At 50.9% G+C, this 16,345-nt stretch overlaps 1 protein-coding gene across 2 annotated transcripts in view; it reads left to right on the top strand.

The window, feature by feature from the left end:
* Positions 1–16,114, top strand: part of ADISSP (adipose secreted signaling protein) — a 94,806-nt gene extending 78,692 nt beyond the window's left edge. For both annotated transcript variants that reach the window (XM_083158317.1, XM_083158367.1), the window contains exons 5-6: positions 6,664–6,786; positions 14,953–16,114. In XM_083158317.1, coding sequence (XP_083014443.1) covers positions 6,664–6,786; positions 14,953–15,053 — 224 coding nt within the window. In that variant the 3' untranslated portion in view covers positions 15,054–16,114. The remainder of the gene's footprint in view (positions 1–6,663; positions 6,787–14,952) is intronic.
* Positions 16,115–16,345: the final 231 nt, after the last annotated feature.

The raw sequence follows: 16,345 nt of genomic DNA, 5'->3' as shown, positions 1-16,345 counted from the left end.
TGGGCAGAGGAGCGGCTGTCCCCGGTATCACGCCCCATATACAAGTGATGGGTGGAGGTGCTGCTGTCCCTTGTATTACACCTCATATACAGGTGATGGGCTGAGGAGCTTCTGTTCCCGGCATCACGCCCCATATACAGGGGAGGAGCGTCTGTCCCCGGCATCATGCCCTATATACAGGGGAGGAGCGTCTGTCCCCGGCATCATGCCCTATATACAGAGGAGGAGCAGCTGTCGCCGGTATCACGCCCCATATACAAGTGATGGGTGGAGGAGCTCTGCTGTCCCCGTTATCGCGCTCCATATACAGGTGATGGGCAGAGGAGTGGCTGTCCCTGGTATCACGCTCCATATACACGGGATGGGCAGAGGAGCTGCTGTCTCCGTTATCATGCCCCATATACAGGTGATGGGCGGAGGTGCTGCTGTCCCCGGTATTACACCTCATATACAGGTGATGGGCGGAGGTGCTGCTGTCCCTGGTATTACACCTCATATACAGGTGATGGGCAGAGGAGCTGCTGTCCCTGGTATTACACCTCATATACAGGTGATGGGCAGAGGAGCTGCTGTCCCTGGTATTACACCTCATATACAGGTGATGGGCGGAGGTGCTGCTGTCCCCGGTATTACACCTCATATACAGGTGATGGGCAGAGGAGCTGCTGTCCCTGTCATCACGCCCCATATACAGGTGATTGGTGGAGGTGCTGCTGTCCCTGGTATTACACCTCATATACAGGTGATGGGCGGAGGAGCTGCTGTCCCCGGTATTACACCTCATATACAGGTGATGGGCAGAGGAGCTGCTGTCCCCGGTATTACACCTCATGTACAGGTGATGGGCAGAGGAGCTGCTGTCCCTGGTATCACGCCCCATATACAGGGGATGGGCAGAGGAGTGGCTGTCCCTGGTATCGCGCTCCATATACAGGGATGGGCGGAGGTGCTGCTGTCCCCGTTATCACGCTCCATATACAGGGGATGGGCAGAGGAGCGGCTGTCCCTGGTATCGCGCTCCATATACAGGTGATGGGCAGAGGAGCTGCTGTCCCTGGTATCACGCCCTATATACAGGGGATGGGCAGAGGAGTGGCTGTCCCTGGTATCGCGCTCCATATACAGGGGATGGGCGGAGGTGCTGCTGTCCCCGTTATCACGCCCATATACAGGTGATGGGCGGAGGTGCTGCTGTCCCTGGTATTACACCTCATATACAGGTGATGGGCGGAGGTGCTGCTGTCCCTGGTATTACACCTCATATACAGGTGATGGGCAGAGGAGCTGCTGTCCCTGGTATTACACCTCATATACAGGTGATGGGCAGAGGAGCTGCTGTCCCTGGTATTACACCTCATATACAGGTGATGGGCGGAGGTGCTGCTGTCCCGGTATTACACCTCATATACAGGTGATGGGCAGAGGAGCTGCTGTCCCCGGTATTACACCTCATATACAGGTGATGGGCAGAGGAGCTGCTGTCCCTGGTATCACGCCCCATATACAGGTGATGGGCGGAGGTGCTGCTGTCCCTGGTATTACACCTCATATACAGGGGATGGGCGGAGGTGCTGCTGTCCCTGGTATCACGCCCTATATACAGGTGATGGGCAGAGGAGCTGCTGTCCCTGGTATCACGCCCCATATACAGGTGATGGGCAGAGGAGCTGCTGTCCCTGGTATCACGCCTCATATACAGGTGATGGGCAGAGGAGCTGCTGTCCCTGGTATCACGCCTCATATACAGGTGATGGGCAGAGGAGCTGCTGTCCCTGGTATCACGCCCCATATACAGGGGATGGGCAGAGGAGTGGCTGTCCCTGGTATCGCGCTCCATATACAGGGGATGGGCGGAGGTGCTGCTGTCCCCGTTATCACGCACCATATACAGGTGATGGGCGGAGGTGCTGCTGTCCCTGGTATTACACCTCATATACAGGTGATGGGCTGAGGAGCTTCTGTCCCCGGCATCATGCCCTATATACAGGGGAGGAGCGTCTGTCCCCGGCATCATGCCCCATATACAAGTGATGGGTGGAGGAGCTCTGCTGTCCCCGTTATCGCGCTCCATATACACGGGATGGGCAGAGGAGCTGCTGTCCCCGTTATCACGCCCCATATACAGGTGATGGGCAGAGGAGTGGCTGTCCCTGGTATCACGCTGCATATGCAGGTGATGGGCAGAAGAGCGGCTATCCCGCTGTATCGCGCCCCATGTACAGGGGAGGTGCGGCTGTGACCGGTATCACGCCCCATATACAGGGGATGGTCGGAGGTAGGTGCTGCTGTCCCCGCTATCGTGCCCCATATTCAGTGGTTGGGCGGAGGAGCGTCTGTCCCCGTTTTTTACCTGTAGGACATCATATTTAGAAGGGTTAGTGGTTTTGGGGGATCCTGCCAGAGGATGACATGAATGCTAGTGCTAGACAATATGTATGCTAGCCAGAGTGTGCATTGCCCGCTCCTGGCGGACCAATGAGGGTGCGGTATTTCCTAGTTCGGTTTCCCTAGTTATTAGTACTTGAGCTCATGAGTGGTTTCTATAATATTTCCTGTAACGCTGTAAGTAAATCTGAGTGTATCTGGGATAGGGGTGGGATAATCATGCTGTTGTTGTTGTCGTCTTCCTTTCCCCCTCATTTTTACAGAATCAGTACTTGTGTGTAAGATACAGTTCTGTCATTTTTAATTCCCATTTATTTTGTGTGAGTTGTAGTCTTTTGTGTGTACTTTTTAAATCTTTGTAACCCTCTTTGTAACCATTTTTTATCACTGAGCTCTGAAGTATTTCTTGGAATAAATCGTTCATAATTCCAGTTCTGAATTTGTGATCTTAGGACTTAAGCCGAACGGGCGGCCTACGCTATAACCTTTTTATATATTGTATTGTGTATCCGGACGTATGCAAGCGTCCTTCAAGCTTGCATTGGTGGCGGCATATCTTATATAGGGACCGTGTGTCCAAAGTGAACCCCAGTCACGGCCGGAGCTGCTCAGGTTGACTTATCTGGGTCCGTGACAGGTGGCGACAATCTAGATATGCAAGAGGCGTGGTCTTAGATTCCACTGCTTCCTTGTATATTCAAGGTCAAAGGTCACATCATTTGACCTTGACATGTACAGGTCAATATTTAAACCTAAAACAATTTTTGTTATGAAATCTATGGTCCCTCAGAACAAGACCAACATGAAGGTTCTACCACAATTAGAAGCAAAGTTATTTATTGGTGACATTGCAAGTAAGAACGTTACATTTGTTGTCATGTTTGTGACCCTGTTGTACGGACACTGAGGGCTAAATATTTTTTTTTTTTTTTTTTTTTTTTTTAATAGTTTATTGAAATTTTCCAGACATATAACATAAAAGTCGGTGTATAACATATTATGTATAAAGTAATATGTCACTTAGTACTGATAATACAGATATACATCAACAAGTAAGTCTTTTCCAGACATTCAAATGACACTTATTTTTCAAATATCAGAACTAAAATAATGATAAAAATAAAAATATAAACCAGGGTGTAGTCTAATAAAATTTTTCAGTCTTAATATAGTCGTTGATATGGGATCAGTTAAAATGTAGCCGATTAAAAAGGGCAAATACAGAGAACAAAAGTTTTTTTCTGTTAATTCGACCCCACCAAATATATTTTTCTTTGCGGTATCTGTTATTAACCTCAAACTGCACACCCTACTAATATTACACTATTACTTTACCTTAGTCTCTATTCTATATATACATCTAAACATATACACGAAGACAGAGGGGGGGTAGGAAAACTCAGGGGGGGGGTTGGGGGAATGCAAGTTGTTCCGATCTAGAAGCAAGGTCCTATGTACATATTACTTTTGTTATTGTCATATTAATATCATTGTTCATATCAGAGACATTTAAATACATTTTAAATCATAATCAAAACAGAAAACAGAAAAGAGGAATGGAAAAATCTCAAAAATAAGGATAAGCATGAATCCATCCTTTCAAATTAGACAAAACCAGATATCAAGAATCATTCATTTCTGAAATAATACTTTGCCTAGTTTTGTCCTCTAAAGTATTAATAAATAACAGCCATTTAGAGAAAAATTTGCGGAGTCCATTTATTTGGTCTAGGCGAGCATATTTTCTTTCGAAATACATGAATTGCAGGAGTTTCTGTTGAACATGGGCAAGATTCGGCGCGGCTTTTTTTGTCCAATAAATTAAAATACATTTGCGGGCTGTTGTGACTATAGTTATAAGGAGAGGGACAGCGCTGGTATCAATCCTTTCTAATTGCCACTCATGGAAAGATAAACCCATAAATGCTATAGGGGACATTGGCCATTTTACTGAAAACATCAAGTTTATAAAATTCAAGACTTTGCACCAAAATCTTTTAATTTTGAAGCAGTCCCACATACAGTGAGCAAAATCAGCCTTAAAAGATCCACATTTACAACAGTGGCCCAACTCCTCGGTGTTCATATGTCTTCTTTGGTAAGGCGTGATGTAAGCTCTGTGTAGGGTTTGAATAAAAACTTCCTGCAAGTATGCTGATTTCAAAGCTTTCATTGAGGATGTTTGTAGATGAGTAATCTGGTCTAGTCTAGTAATATATGGTAAATCAACGTGCCATCTCTCGAGTAGCCCAGCCCAATGTGGTATATCAGAAAACAAATTCTTAGTTAACAGGTTATATAGACATTTCAATTTGTATTTCTTTACAGTGATAAACCTCAACAAAGTGTCTATCGAGTGAATCTGTGAAAAAATTATTACTTGAGTATGTGTGGGGATATTGGGGCTGGTATGGCTCGAGAAATGCCTCGCCTGATAGTACATAAATAGGTGAGATTTTTCCAAGTCGTACTTTTCTGAAAGATCAGAAAAGGATAAAAGTTGGCCTCCCGGATCAAACATCTTACTAGTCATATCTAGTCCCTTCCGTCTCCAGATGTTAAATCTCTTGTCTAATAGGGAGGGTGGGAAGGCTGGGTTTCCCCATAGGGGTATATATAAAGTCTCTTGGGGGTTAGACTTACATATTCGGTTCATCTGACACCATGCTTTATAAGTGTCTCTGAACAGTCTGAAGTGTCTCTGATGTCTGGCGGTATATTATTATTTATTATTATTATTATTATTATTAGCAGTTTCTTATATAGCGCACACAGATTCCGCAGCGCTTTACAGAGAATATTTCACCATTCACATCAGTCCCTGCCCCAGTGGAGCTTACAATCTATATTCCCTACCACATGTACATGCACACACAGACATTCTAGGGTTAATTTTGTTGGGAGCCAATTAACCTACCAGTATATTTTTGGATTGTGGGAGGAAACCGGAGTACCCGGAGGAAACCCACGCAAGTACGGGGAGAATATACAAACTCCGCACAGTTAGGGCCATGGTGGGTATTGAACCCATGACCTCAGTGCTGTGAGGCAGTAATGCTAACCATTACACCATCCGTACTGCCCTATATAGCTCCTTGTCTTGTCTGGAGCAGGGCCCCTGGTGAATAAGGGTAAAAAATTTCACTATCTAATTCTATATCTGTAAAGGATGACTTATTTAAAAGCCAGTCCCCTACGTATCTAAAGTGTATAGCTAATGAGTAACATCTCAAATCAGGGTATCCTAAGCCACCGTCTGGGGTTTGGGCTTTAAGTTTATTTTTTGCTATTTTAGGGCGCTTACCCCTCCAAAGAAATTTGTTAAATATTGATTCTAATATATTAATATCTGTAGCTTTTAGAGAAATGGGGAGCATCTGCATACAGTAAAGGATTTTGGGTAGAATTATCGATCTGATAATCGCCATTCTACCAATCAAGGAAAGGGGAAGATCTTTCCAGGCCTCTAGCTTAGTTTTAATATGTGTAATTATCGGGTTATAATTTAAAGAATATAGTTTAGAGAGGTCATTACTAATTTGTATTCCTAAATACTTAAAATGGGAATGGCACAGAGGAATCGGGGAATTCAAAGATTGATATACTTGAAGATTAGAAGTACCTAATGGAAGAAGCTCGGATTTTGACATGTTAATTTTATATCCTGAGATCTCGCTGAAGGAATCGATGAGGCGCAGCACAGCCGGAAGAGAGTGGGAGGGGTTAGATAAGAAAATTAAAGTATCGTCGGCAAAGAGGGCAATTTTAATTTCTGTTTTCCCAATGCAAATCCCTTGTATCAATGGTGATGCTCGTATGGCTATGGCCAAGGGCTCGACTGCGATTGCAAAAAGGAGTGGGGATAAGGGGCAGCCCTGCCGTGTTCCTCTATTAAGTTGGAAGGGTTGGAGGGCTAAATATTACGTATGACCGTAACTGTGTCGTCTATCATCCTACCAAAGTCCATGAACATCTGAGATGGTGATTTGGCCAGGAATGACCCCATTGTCACTTCACCTACTGTATATGTTTCCCTTTGTTTGGTTTGTCATATGCACTTAGTGCCCGTGTGTACACAGATATCCCTGTGCTGTGTCCTTTCATTGTAATGGGTTCTATTTCTCTGCTTTGTGTGATGCACTGCTGTGACTATTGTTTGTTGCTTGTATATTATTATTTTACAAAAAAAAAAGGAAAAAAATAATGTTTTAAGTAATGATTTGATAAAAAGCAGAGGCTGATTAGAGGTTTACCGGCTTCTGCGCTCTCTCTCTGCAGGACACAGCATTACTTGTGAGTACACAGCACATAAAGAAGGGGTGTTGAAGGAAGAGATTATCCTGGCCAGTGAGGTGAATGATAAGACTTTCATCAAGGTGGTGGTCCAGGCACGCGTTCTGGGTAAGAGAGTATGTGTGTCCTCCTGTATGTTCTCCACCTGCTGCTCCTCTCACTGTACACACACACCCTACACTACAATGTAGATGTTCTATAATAATGCCTGGACATTGGACAGTTAGGTAATGGGAGGTGGGGCATGTCTCTGTACCTCACACTGCAGCACAAGTTACATTACCCGGGCTGTCCTGGGGATCACGGTCTCTGTCCCCACTACAGTATATACCGTTCCCCTCAGCACATGTACTATTCCGGAGCTGTACAGAGACGCATCCTCCTCTGGTTACAGGCGGAAGCTCTTCATAAACAGATCAGCGTTTTAGCTGGAAATGTTCAGCGTTGGCTGCATTTATATATAATGCCTGCAGTATAATTATACATTTCCTTTCTCCTGCACAGCTGTAATGCACCATTTCCTGACAGGCTAATCTGAACAAGATCTCGTCTCATTTTGTATTTATGCAAAAGAATCGTCCAGAACGGACAGTAATATGGACACTTTCACAGAGAGCCAAATTTATGTGTAGCTTAGCGCAGGGACGGGGGGGGGACGGGGGGGGGGGGGACGACAACGACTCTGGTGTGGCGTACAGTAGGCTGACTGCTGCTTCGTCATACGGTAGGCTGACCGTCTGGTTGCTGTGGCGTACAGTAGGCTGACCGTCTGCTGCTGTGGCGTACAGTAGGCTGACCGTCTGCTGCTTCGTCGTACAGTAGGCTGACCGTCTGCTGCTTCGTCGTACGGTAGGCTGACCGTCTGCTGCTGTGGCGTACAGTAGGCTGACCGTCTGATTGCTGTGGCGTACAGTAGGCTGACCGTCTGATTGCTGTGGCGTACAGTAGGCTGATCGTCTGAGTGCTGTGGCGTACAGTAGGCTGATCGTCTGCTGCTGTGGCCGTACAGTAGGTTGACCGTCTGATTGCCGCTTCGGCGTACAGTAGGCTGACCGTCTGATTGCCGCTGTGGCGTACAGTAGGCTGACCATCTGATTGCTGTGGCGTACAGTAGGCTGACTGTCTGATTGCCGCTTCGGCGTACAGTAGGCTGACCGTCTGATTGCCGCTGTGGCGTACAGTAGGCTGACCGTCTGATTGCCGCTATGGCGTACAGTAGGCTGACCGTCTGATTGCCGCTGTGGCGTACAGTAGGCTGACCGTCTGATTGCCGCTGTGGCGTACAGTAGGCTGACCGTCTGATTGCCGCTTCGGCGCACAGTAGGCTGACCGTCTGATTGCCGCTGTGGCGCACGGTAGGCTGACCGTCTGATTGCCGCTGTGGCGCACAGTAGGCTGACCGTCTGATTGCCGCTTCGGCGCACGGTAGGCTGACCGTCTGATTGTCGCTGTGGCGTACAGTAGGCTGACCGTCTGATTGCTGTGGCGTACAGTAGGCTGACCATCTGATTGTCGCTGTGGCGTACAGTAGGCTGACCGTCTGATTGCCGCTGTGGTGTACAGTAGGCTGACCGTCTGATTGCCGCTTCGGCGCACAGTAGGCTGACCGTCTGATTGCCGCTTCGGCGCACAGTAGGCTGACCGTCTGATTGCCGCTGTGGCGCACAGTAGGCTGACCGTCTGATTGCCGCTTCGTCGTACAGTAGGCTGACCGTCTGATTGCCGCTGTGGCGCACGGTAGGCTGACCGTCTGATTGCCGTTTGGCGTACAGTAGGCTGACCGTCTGATTGCCGCTTCGGCGTACAGTAGGCTGACCGTCTGATTGCCGCTATGACGCACAGTAGGCTGACCGCCTGATTGCCGCTTCGGCACACAGTAGGCTGACCGCCTGATTGCCGCTTCGGCACACAGTAGGCTGACCGCCTGATTGCCGCTTCGGCGTACAGTAGGCTGACCGCCTGATTGCCGCTTTGGCGCACAGTAGGCTGATTGCCGCTTTGGCGCACAGTAGGCTGACCGTCTGATTGCCGCTTCGGCGTACAGTAGGCTGACCGTCTGATTGCCGCTGTGGCGTACAGTAGGCTGACCGTCTGATTGCCGCTATGGCGTACGGTAGGCTGACCGTCTGATTGCCGCTGTGGCGTACAGTAGGCTGACCGTCTGATTGCCGCTGTGGCGTACAGTAGGCTGACCGTCTGATTGCCGCTTCGGCGCACAGTAGGCTGACCGTCTGATTGCCGCTGTGGCGCACGGTAGGCTGACCGTCTGATTGCCGCTGTGGCGCACAGTAGGCTGACCGTCTGATTGCCGCTTCGGCGCACAGTAGGCTGACCGTCTGATTGTCGCTGTGGCGTACAGTAGGCTGACCGTCTGATTGCTGTGGCGTACAGTAGGCTGACCGTCTGATTGTCGCTGTGGCGTACAGTAGGCTGACCGTCTGATTGCCGCTGTGGTGTACAGTAGGCTGACCGTCTGATTGCCGCTTCGGCGCACAGTAGGCTGACCGTCTGATTGCCGCTTCGGCGCACAGTAGGCTGACCGTCTGATTGCCGCTGTGGCGCACAGTAGGCTGACCGTCTGATTGCCGCTTCGTCGTACAGTAGGCTGACCGTCTGATTGCCGCTGTGGCGCACGGTAGGCTGACCGTCTGATTGCCGTTTGGCGTACGGTAGGCTGACCGTCTGATTGCCGCTTCGGCGTACAGTAGGCTGACCGTCTGATTGCCGCTATGACGCACAGTAGGCTGACCGCCTGATTGCCGCTTCGGCACACAGTAGGCTGACCGCCTGATTGCCGCTTCGGCGTACAGTAGGCTGACCGCCTGATTGCCGCTTTGGCGCACAGTAGGCTGATTGCCGCTTTGGCGCACAGTAGGCTGACCGTCTGATTGCCGCTTCGGCGCACAGTAGGCTGACCGTCTGATTGCCGCTTCGGCGTACAGTAAGCTGACCGTCTGATTGCCGCTTCGGCGTACAGTAGAATTGGTTGGTGAGCTAGGCAGTCGGGGTGGTCGGAGTTAGCAGCGGTACCAGCAGGTGACCAGCCTGACTGTATAAGCATAGATTGGGTGGTTGTACTGCGCTCCACTCCTAAAGGTGTAATCCTGTCTATGGTGTGGATTGATAACCAGAGATTGGCATCGTTACCATTAAATATCCATTACACCTATCACATTATCATATATATGCACACAGCTGAAAAAAGTAAGAAGACGTTGTGCTGACCAGATACTATGATACCATATGAGCGTTTCTCATTGGGACCTGCCGCTATATGCAGCTAGTAGGAGGGGTCCAGCAGCGCACAGTAAGGCTCCCACAGGGGCCTGTCCATGGAAGTCCTATGAGAGCTGCACGATAACCAATAATCTATTTCTTACTTTGTTCAATTGTGTGCATATGTTAATGTGATCGGCATCGTGACCATTAAATATCCATTAACCCATCACACTTATCTCCTGTTATCAATCCGCACCATAGACCATTTTACACCTTTAGGAGTGGAGCATAGTACAACCACCCAATTGTCTGTGTCGTGACGCTGGGCCCCTGCTCACTATGCTGGCTGTGACATGATGCTGGGTCTGTGCGCCGGCAGTGGCGTGATGTGGGCTGCTACTCTCTGCGCCGGCTGTGGCGTGATTCTGGGTCTGTGCGCCGGCTGTGGTGTGATGTGGGCTGCTACTCTCTGGGATGGGTCTCTGCACCTGCTGTGGCGTGACGTGGGCTGCTGCTCTTTGCACCAGCTGTGGCCTGATGCTAGGTCTGTGCACCGGCTGTGGTGTGACGCTGGGTCTCTGCGCTGTGACGTTAGGTCTGTGCTCCAGCCGTGGGCTGCTGCTCTCTGCGCCTGCTGTGGCGTGATGTGGGCTGCTGCTCTCTGCGCCGGCTGCGGCGTGACGGAGTCTTTGCGCCGGCTATGGCGTGACGGAGTCTCTGCGCCCGCTGTGGCGTGATGTGGGCTGCGGCTCTGCGTCGGCTGTGGCGTGATGTGGGCGGCCACTCTCTGCGCCGGCTGTGGCGTGACGGAGTCTTTGCGTCGGCTGTGGCGTGATGTGGGCTGCTGCTCTCTGCGCCGGCTGTGGCGTGATGTGGGCGGCTACTCTCTGCGCCGGCTGTGGCGTGACGGAGTCTTTGCGCCGGCTGTGGCGTGACGGAGTCTTTGCGCCGGCTGTGGCGTGATGTGGGCTGCTGCTCTCTGCGCCGGCTGTGGCGTGATGTGAGCGGCTACGCTCTGCGCCGGCTGCGGCGTAACGGAGTCTTTGCGCCGGCTGTGGCGTGATGTTGGCTGCTGCTCTCTGCGCCGGCTGTGGCGTGATGTGGGCTGCTGCTCTCTGCGCCGGCTGTGGCGTGATGTGGGCTGCTGCTCTCTGCGCTGGCTGTGGCGTGATGGGGGCTGCTGCTCTCTGCGCCGGCTGTGGCGTGATGTAGGGGGCTGCTCTCTGTGCATTAGCAGTCACAGGTTTGTTATGATTGCCACATGTGCATTACTTCTGTACTATGAAACATAGAATGTGACAGCAGATAAGAACCATTTGGCCCATCTAGTCTGCCCCTTTTTTATCCTTATTTCTTTGTAAGGATATCAATATGCCTATTCCAAGCATGTTTACATTGTACTACTGTATCTGCCTCTACCACCTCTGATGGGAGGCTATTCCACTTATCTACTACTCTTTCTGTGAAGTAATTCTTCCTCACATTTCCCCTGTACCTTCCTCCCCCTAGTGTCAGTGCGTGTCCTTGTGTTGCTCCTCTTCCTGTGACTAATGTCTCCCACCTGTACCTTCCTCCCTCTAGTGTCAGTGCGTGTCCTCGTGTTCTACTGCTCCTCTTCCTGTGACTAATGTCTCCCACCTGTACCTTCCTCCCTCTAGTGTCAGTGCGTGTCCTCGTGTTCTGCTGCTCCTCTTCCTGTGACTAATGTCTCCCACCTGTACCTTCCTCCCCCCAGTGTCAGTGCGTGTCCTCGTGTTCTGCTGCTCCTCTTCCTGTGACTAATGTCTCCAACCTGTACCTTCCTCCCCCCAGTGTCAGTGCATGTCCTCGTGTTCTGCTGCTCCTCTTCCTGTGACTAATGTCTCCCACCTGTACCTTCCTCCCCCCAGTGTCAGTGCATGTCCTCGTGTTCTGCTGCTCCTCTTCCTGTGACTGATGTCTCCCACCTGTACCTTCCTCCCTCTAGTGTCAGTGCATGTCCTCGTGTTCTGCTGCTCCTCTTCCTGTGACTGATGTCTCCCACCTGTACCTTCCTCCCTCTAATGTCAGTGCATGTCCTCGTGTTCTGTTGCTCCTCTTCCTGTGAAGAATGTCTCCCACCTGTACCTTCCTCCCCCTAGTGTCAGTGCATGTCCTCGTGTTCTGCTGCTCCTCTTCCTGTGACTAATGTCTCCCACCTGGACCTTCCTCCCTCTAGTGTCAGTGCATGTCCTCGTGTTCTGCTGCTCCTCTTCCTGTGACTGTCTCCCACCTGTACCTTCCTCCCCCTAGTGTCAGTGCGTGTCCTCGTGTTCTGTTGCTCCTCTTCCTGTGACTAATGTCTCCCACCTGTACCTTCCTCCCCCTAGTGTCAGTGCATGTCCTTGTGTTCTGCTGCTCCTCTTCCTGTGACTAATGTCTCCCACCTGTACCTTCCTCCCCCTAGTGTCAGTGCGTGTCCTCGTGTTCTGTTGCTCCTCTTCCTGTGACTAATGTCTCCTACCTGTACCTTCCTCCCTCCAGTTTCAGTGCATGTCCTCGTGTTCTGCTGCTCCTCTTCCTGTGACTAATGTCTCCCACCTGTACCTTCCTCCCTCTAGTGTCAGTGCATGTCCTCGTGTTCTGCTGCTCCTCTTCCTGTGACTAATGTCTCCCACCTGTACCTTCCTCCCTCTAGTGTCAGTGCATGTCCTCGTGTTCTGCTGCTCCTCTTCCTGTGACTAATGTCCCCCACCTGTACCTTCCTCCCTCTAGTGTCAGTGCATGTCCTCGTGTTCTGCTGCTCCTCTTCCTGTGACTAATGTCTCCCACCTGTACCTTCCTCCCCCTAGTGTCAGTGCATGTCCCCGTGTTCTGCTGCTCCTCTTCCTGTGACTGATGTCTCCCACCTGTACCTTCCTCCCCCCAGTGTCAGTGCATGTCCTCGTGTTCTGCTGCTCCTCTTCCTGTGACTGATGTCTCCCACCTGTACCTTCCTCCCTCTAATGTCAGTGCATGTCCTCGTGTTCTGTTGCTCCTCTTCCTGTGAAGAATGTCTCCCACCTGTACCTTCCTCCCCCTAGTGTCAGTGCATGTCCTCGTGTTCTGCTGCTCCTCTTCCTGTGACTAATGTCTCCCACCTGGACCTTCCTCCCCCTAGTGTCAGTCACAGGAAGAGGAGCAGCAGAACACAAGGACATGCACTGACACTAGGGGGAGGAAGGTCCAGGTGGGAGACATTAGTCACAGGAAGAGGAGCAGCAGAACACGAGGACATGCACTGACACTAGGGGGAGGAAGGTACAGGTGGGAGACATTCTTCACAGGAAGAGGAGCAACAGAACACGAGGACATGCACTGACATTAGAGGGAGGAAGGTACAGGTGGGAGACATCAGTCACAGGAAGAGGAGCAACAGAACACGAGGACATGCACTGACACTAGGGAGAGGAAGGTACAGGTGGGAGACATTAGTCACAGGAAGAGGAGCAACAGAACACGAGGACACGCACTGACACTAGGGGGAGGAAGGTACAGGTGGGAGACAGTCACAGGAAGAGGAGCAGCAGAACACAAGGACATGCACTGTCTCCCACCTGTACCTTCCTCCCCCTAGTGTCAGTGCGTGTCCTCGTGTTCTGTTGCTCCTCTTCCTGTGACTAATGTCTCCCACCTGTACCTTCCTCTCCCTAGTGTCAGTGCGTGTCCTCGTGTTCTGTTGCTCCTCTTCCTGTGACTAATGTATCCTACCTGTACCTTCCTCCCTCCAGTTTCAGTGCATGTCCTCGTGTTCTGCTGCTCCTCTTCCTGTGACTGATGTCTCCCACCTGTACCTTCCTCCCTCTAATGTCAGTGCATGTCCTCGTGTTCTGTTGCTCCTCTTCCTGTGAAGAATATCTCCCACCTGTACCTTCCTCCCCCTAGTGTCAGTGCGTGTCCTCGTGTTCTGCTGCTCCTCTTCCTGTGACTGTCTCCCACCTGTACCTTCCTCCCTCTAGTGTCAGTGCATGTCCTCGTGTTCTGCTGCTCCTCTTCCTGTGACTAATGTCTCCCACCTGTACCTTCCTCCCCCTAGTGTCAGTGCATGTCCCCGTGTTCTGCTGCTCCTCTTCCTGTGACTGATGTCTCCCACCTGTACCTTCCTCCCCCCAGTGTCAGTGCATGTCCTCGTGTTCTGCTGCTCCTCTTCCTGTGACTGTCTCCCACCTGTACCTTCCTCCCCCTAGTGTCAGTGCGTGTCCTCGTGTTCTGCTGCTCCTCTTCCTGTGACTAATGTCTCCCACCTGTACCTTCCTCCCCCTAGTGTCAGTGCCTGTCCTCGTGTTCTGCTGCTCCTCTTCCTGTGACTAATGTCTCCCACCTGTACCTTCCTCCTCCCAGTGTCAGTGCATGTCCTCGTGTTCTGCTGCTCCTCTTCCTGTGACTAATGTCTCCCACCTGTACCTTCCTCCCTCTAGTGTCAGTGCATGTCCTCGTGTTCTGCTGCTCCTCTTCCTGTGACTTATGTCTCCCACCTGTACCTTCCTCCCTCTAGTGTCAGTGCATGTCCTCGTGTTCTGCTGCTCCTCTTCCTGTGACTAATGTCTCCCACCTGTACCTTCCTCCCCCTAGTGTCAGTGCATGTCCTTGTGTTCTGCTGCTCCTCTTTCTGTGAAGAATGTCTCCCACCTGTACCTTCCTCCCCCTAGTGTCAGTGCATGTCCTCGTGTTCTGTTGCTCCTCTTCCTGTGACTAATGTCTCCCACCTGGACCTTCCTCCCTCTAGTGTCAGTGCATGTCCTCGTGTTCTGCTGCTCCTCTTCCTGTGACTAATGTCTCCCACCTGTACCTTCCTCCCTCCAGTGTCAGTGCATGTCCTCGTGTTCTATTACTTCTTTTCCTTTGAAGAAAATTTCCCACCTGTACTATGTTAAAGCCCTTGATATATGTGAAGATTTCTATCATGTCCCCCCTTTCCCTTCTCTGCTCCAAACTATACATGTTAAGGTCTTTCCAGGTAAGTTTCAAACCAGATGGCCTTGCTGGGACCTGTAGTTGTACTTTCTACAAGATACAGATGTTTTGAGCTTCTATAATTGTTCTCCTCTTTATTTGCAGACCGCCACCATGGTACCCCGATGCTGCTGGACGGAGTACGGTGTATTGGCGTGGAGCTGGAGTATGACTCTGAGCAGAGTGACTGGCATGGCTTTGACTGACAGGCGGTCTCCATGTGGTGCAGCTCTGCTTCCGAAGAGAACCAGATTTAATAGCCATGAGAATGTGGGGACTCTGTATGGTTCTAGGGCCTTTGGCTGAGAGTGCTCAGTCTGTCCTGAGTGTATGTGGGGTGAGAGACCGCTGCAGCACATGCCCCCTGTATCTGCCCCCCCCCCCCCCCCCGTGCGTGCAGCTCTGCGTCCATGTTGATCTCTGCCTTATGCAGCTGTTAGATGTTCCCAGGCTATCCCACAACCTCCACACACGGATGCCCGCTCTATCTGTTCCAGTACTCCAACAGGCACACACGTGACACACGTGTGACATGACTGACCTAAGCCAGGAATGTGTGTGACATTTAGTAATGTATATATGCGGTCACTGATGACATACTCTCCCCACAGAGGGACAGTGAGCTCATGCTTGTAGCGTGCACAATGTAATACATACTTCTGGGTTCTCAGTGTGACAGATGGTGAAGGAGCTGATGTAGCTGCAGGATATAGTCACACGTTACATGTGAGTCTCCCTGCGTGACCTGTGTCTGATATACACACAGTTACATGCTTTATTTCTGCTGTTATCTGGTGGTGTGGGAGGTGAGTGGACGAGGCTCCACCAGAGACACCTCCGACCTAACACCATAACAGGTGGATTTATACGTCCATTGTCCTTCCCGGTGCTGCCCATTTACTTCCTAACCCCCCTGACCACCATCCTGGGCGCAGTCCTGCTGTATCCCCAGAATACCTGCTGTTATCTGGTCGTGTGGGAGGTGGAGTGGACGAGGCTCCACCAGAGACACCTCCGACCTAACACCATAACAGGTGGATTTATACGACCGTTGTCCTTCCCGGTGCTGCCCATTTACTTCCTAAACCCCCCCCGACCACCACCATCCTGGGTGCAGTCCTGCTGTATCTCCAGAATACCTGCTGTTATCTGGTGGTGTGGGAGGTGAGTGGACGAGGCTCCACCAGAGACACCTCCGACCTAACACCATAACAGGTGGATTTATACGACCGTTGTCCTTCCCGGTGCTGCCCATTTACTTCCTAAACCCCCCCCCCCGACCACCACCATCCTGGGTGCAGTCCTGCTGTATCTCCAGAATACCTGCTGTTATCTGGTGGTGTGGGGGGTGAGTGGACGAGGCTCCACCAGAGACACCTCCGACCTAACACCATAATAGGTGGATTTATACGACCGTTGTCCTTCCCGGTGCTGCCCATTTACTTCCTAAACCCCCCCCCGACCACCACCATCCTGGGCGCAGTCCTGCTGTATCCCC

This window comes from Crinia signifera, chromosome 1 (genome assembly GCF_055691185.1).
Source record: "Crinia signifera chromosome 1, ASM5569118v1, whole genome shotgun sequence".
In the NCBI taxonomy this organism is placed as follows: domain Eukaryota; kingdom Metazoa; phylum Chordata; class Amphibia; order Anura; family Myobatrachidae; genus Crinia; species Crinia signifera.
The sequence above is the reverse complement of the archived record's forward strand: the minus strand, read 5'-3'. Positions and strand labels throughout refer to the sequence as shown.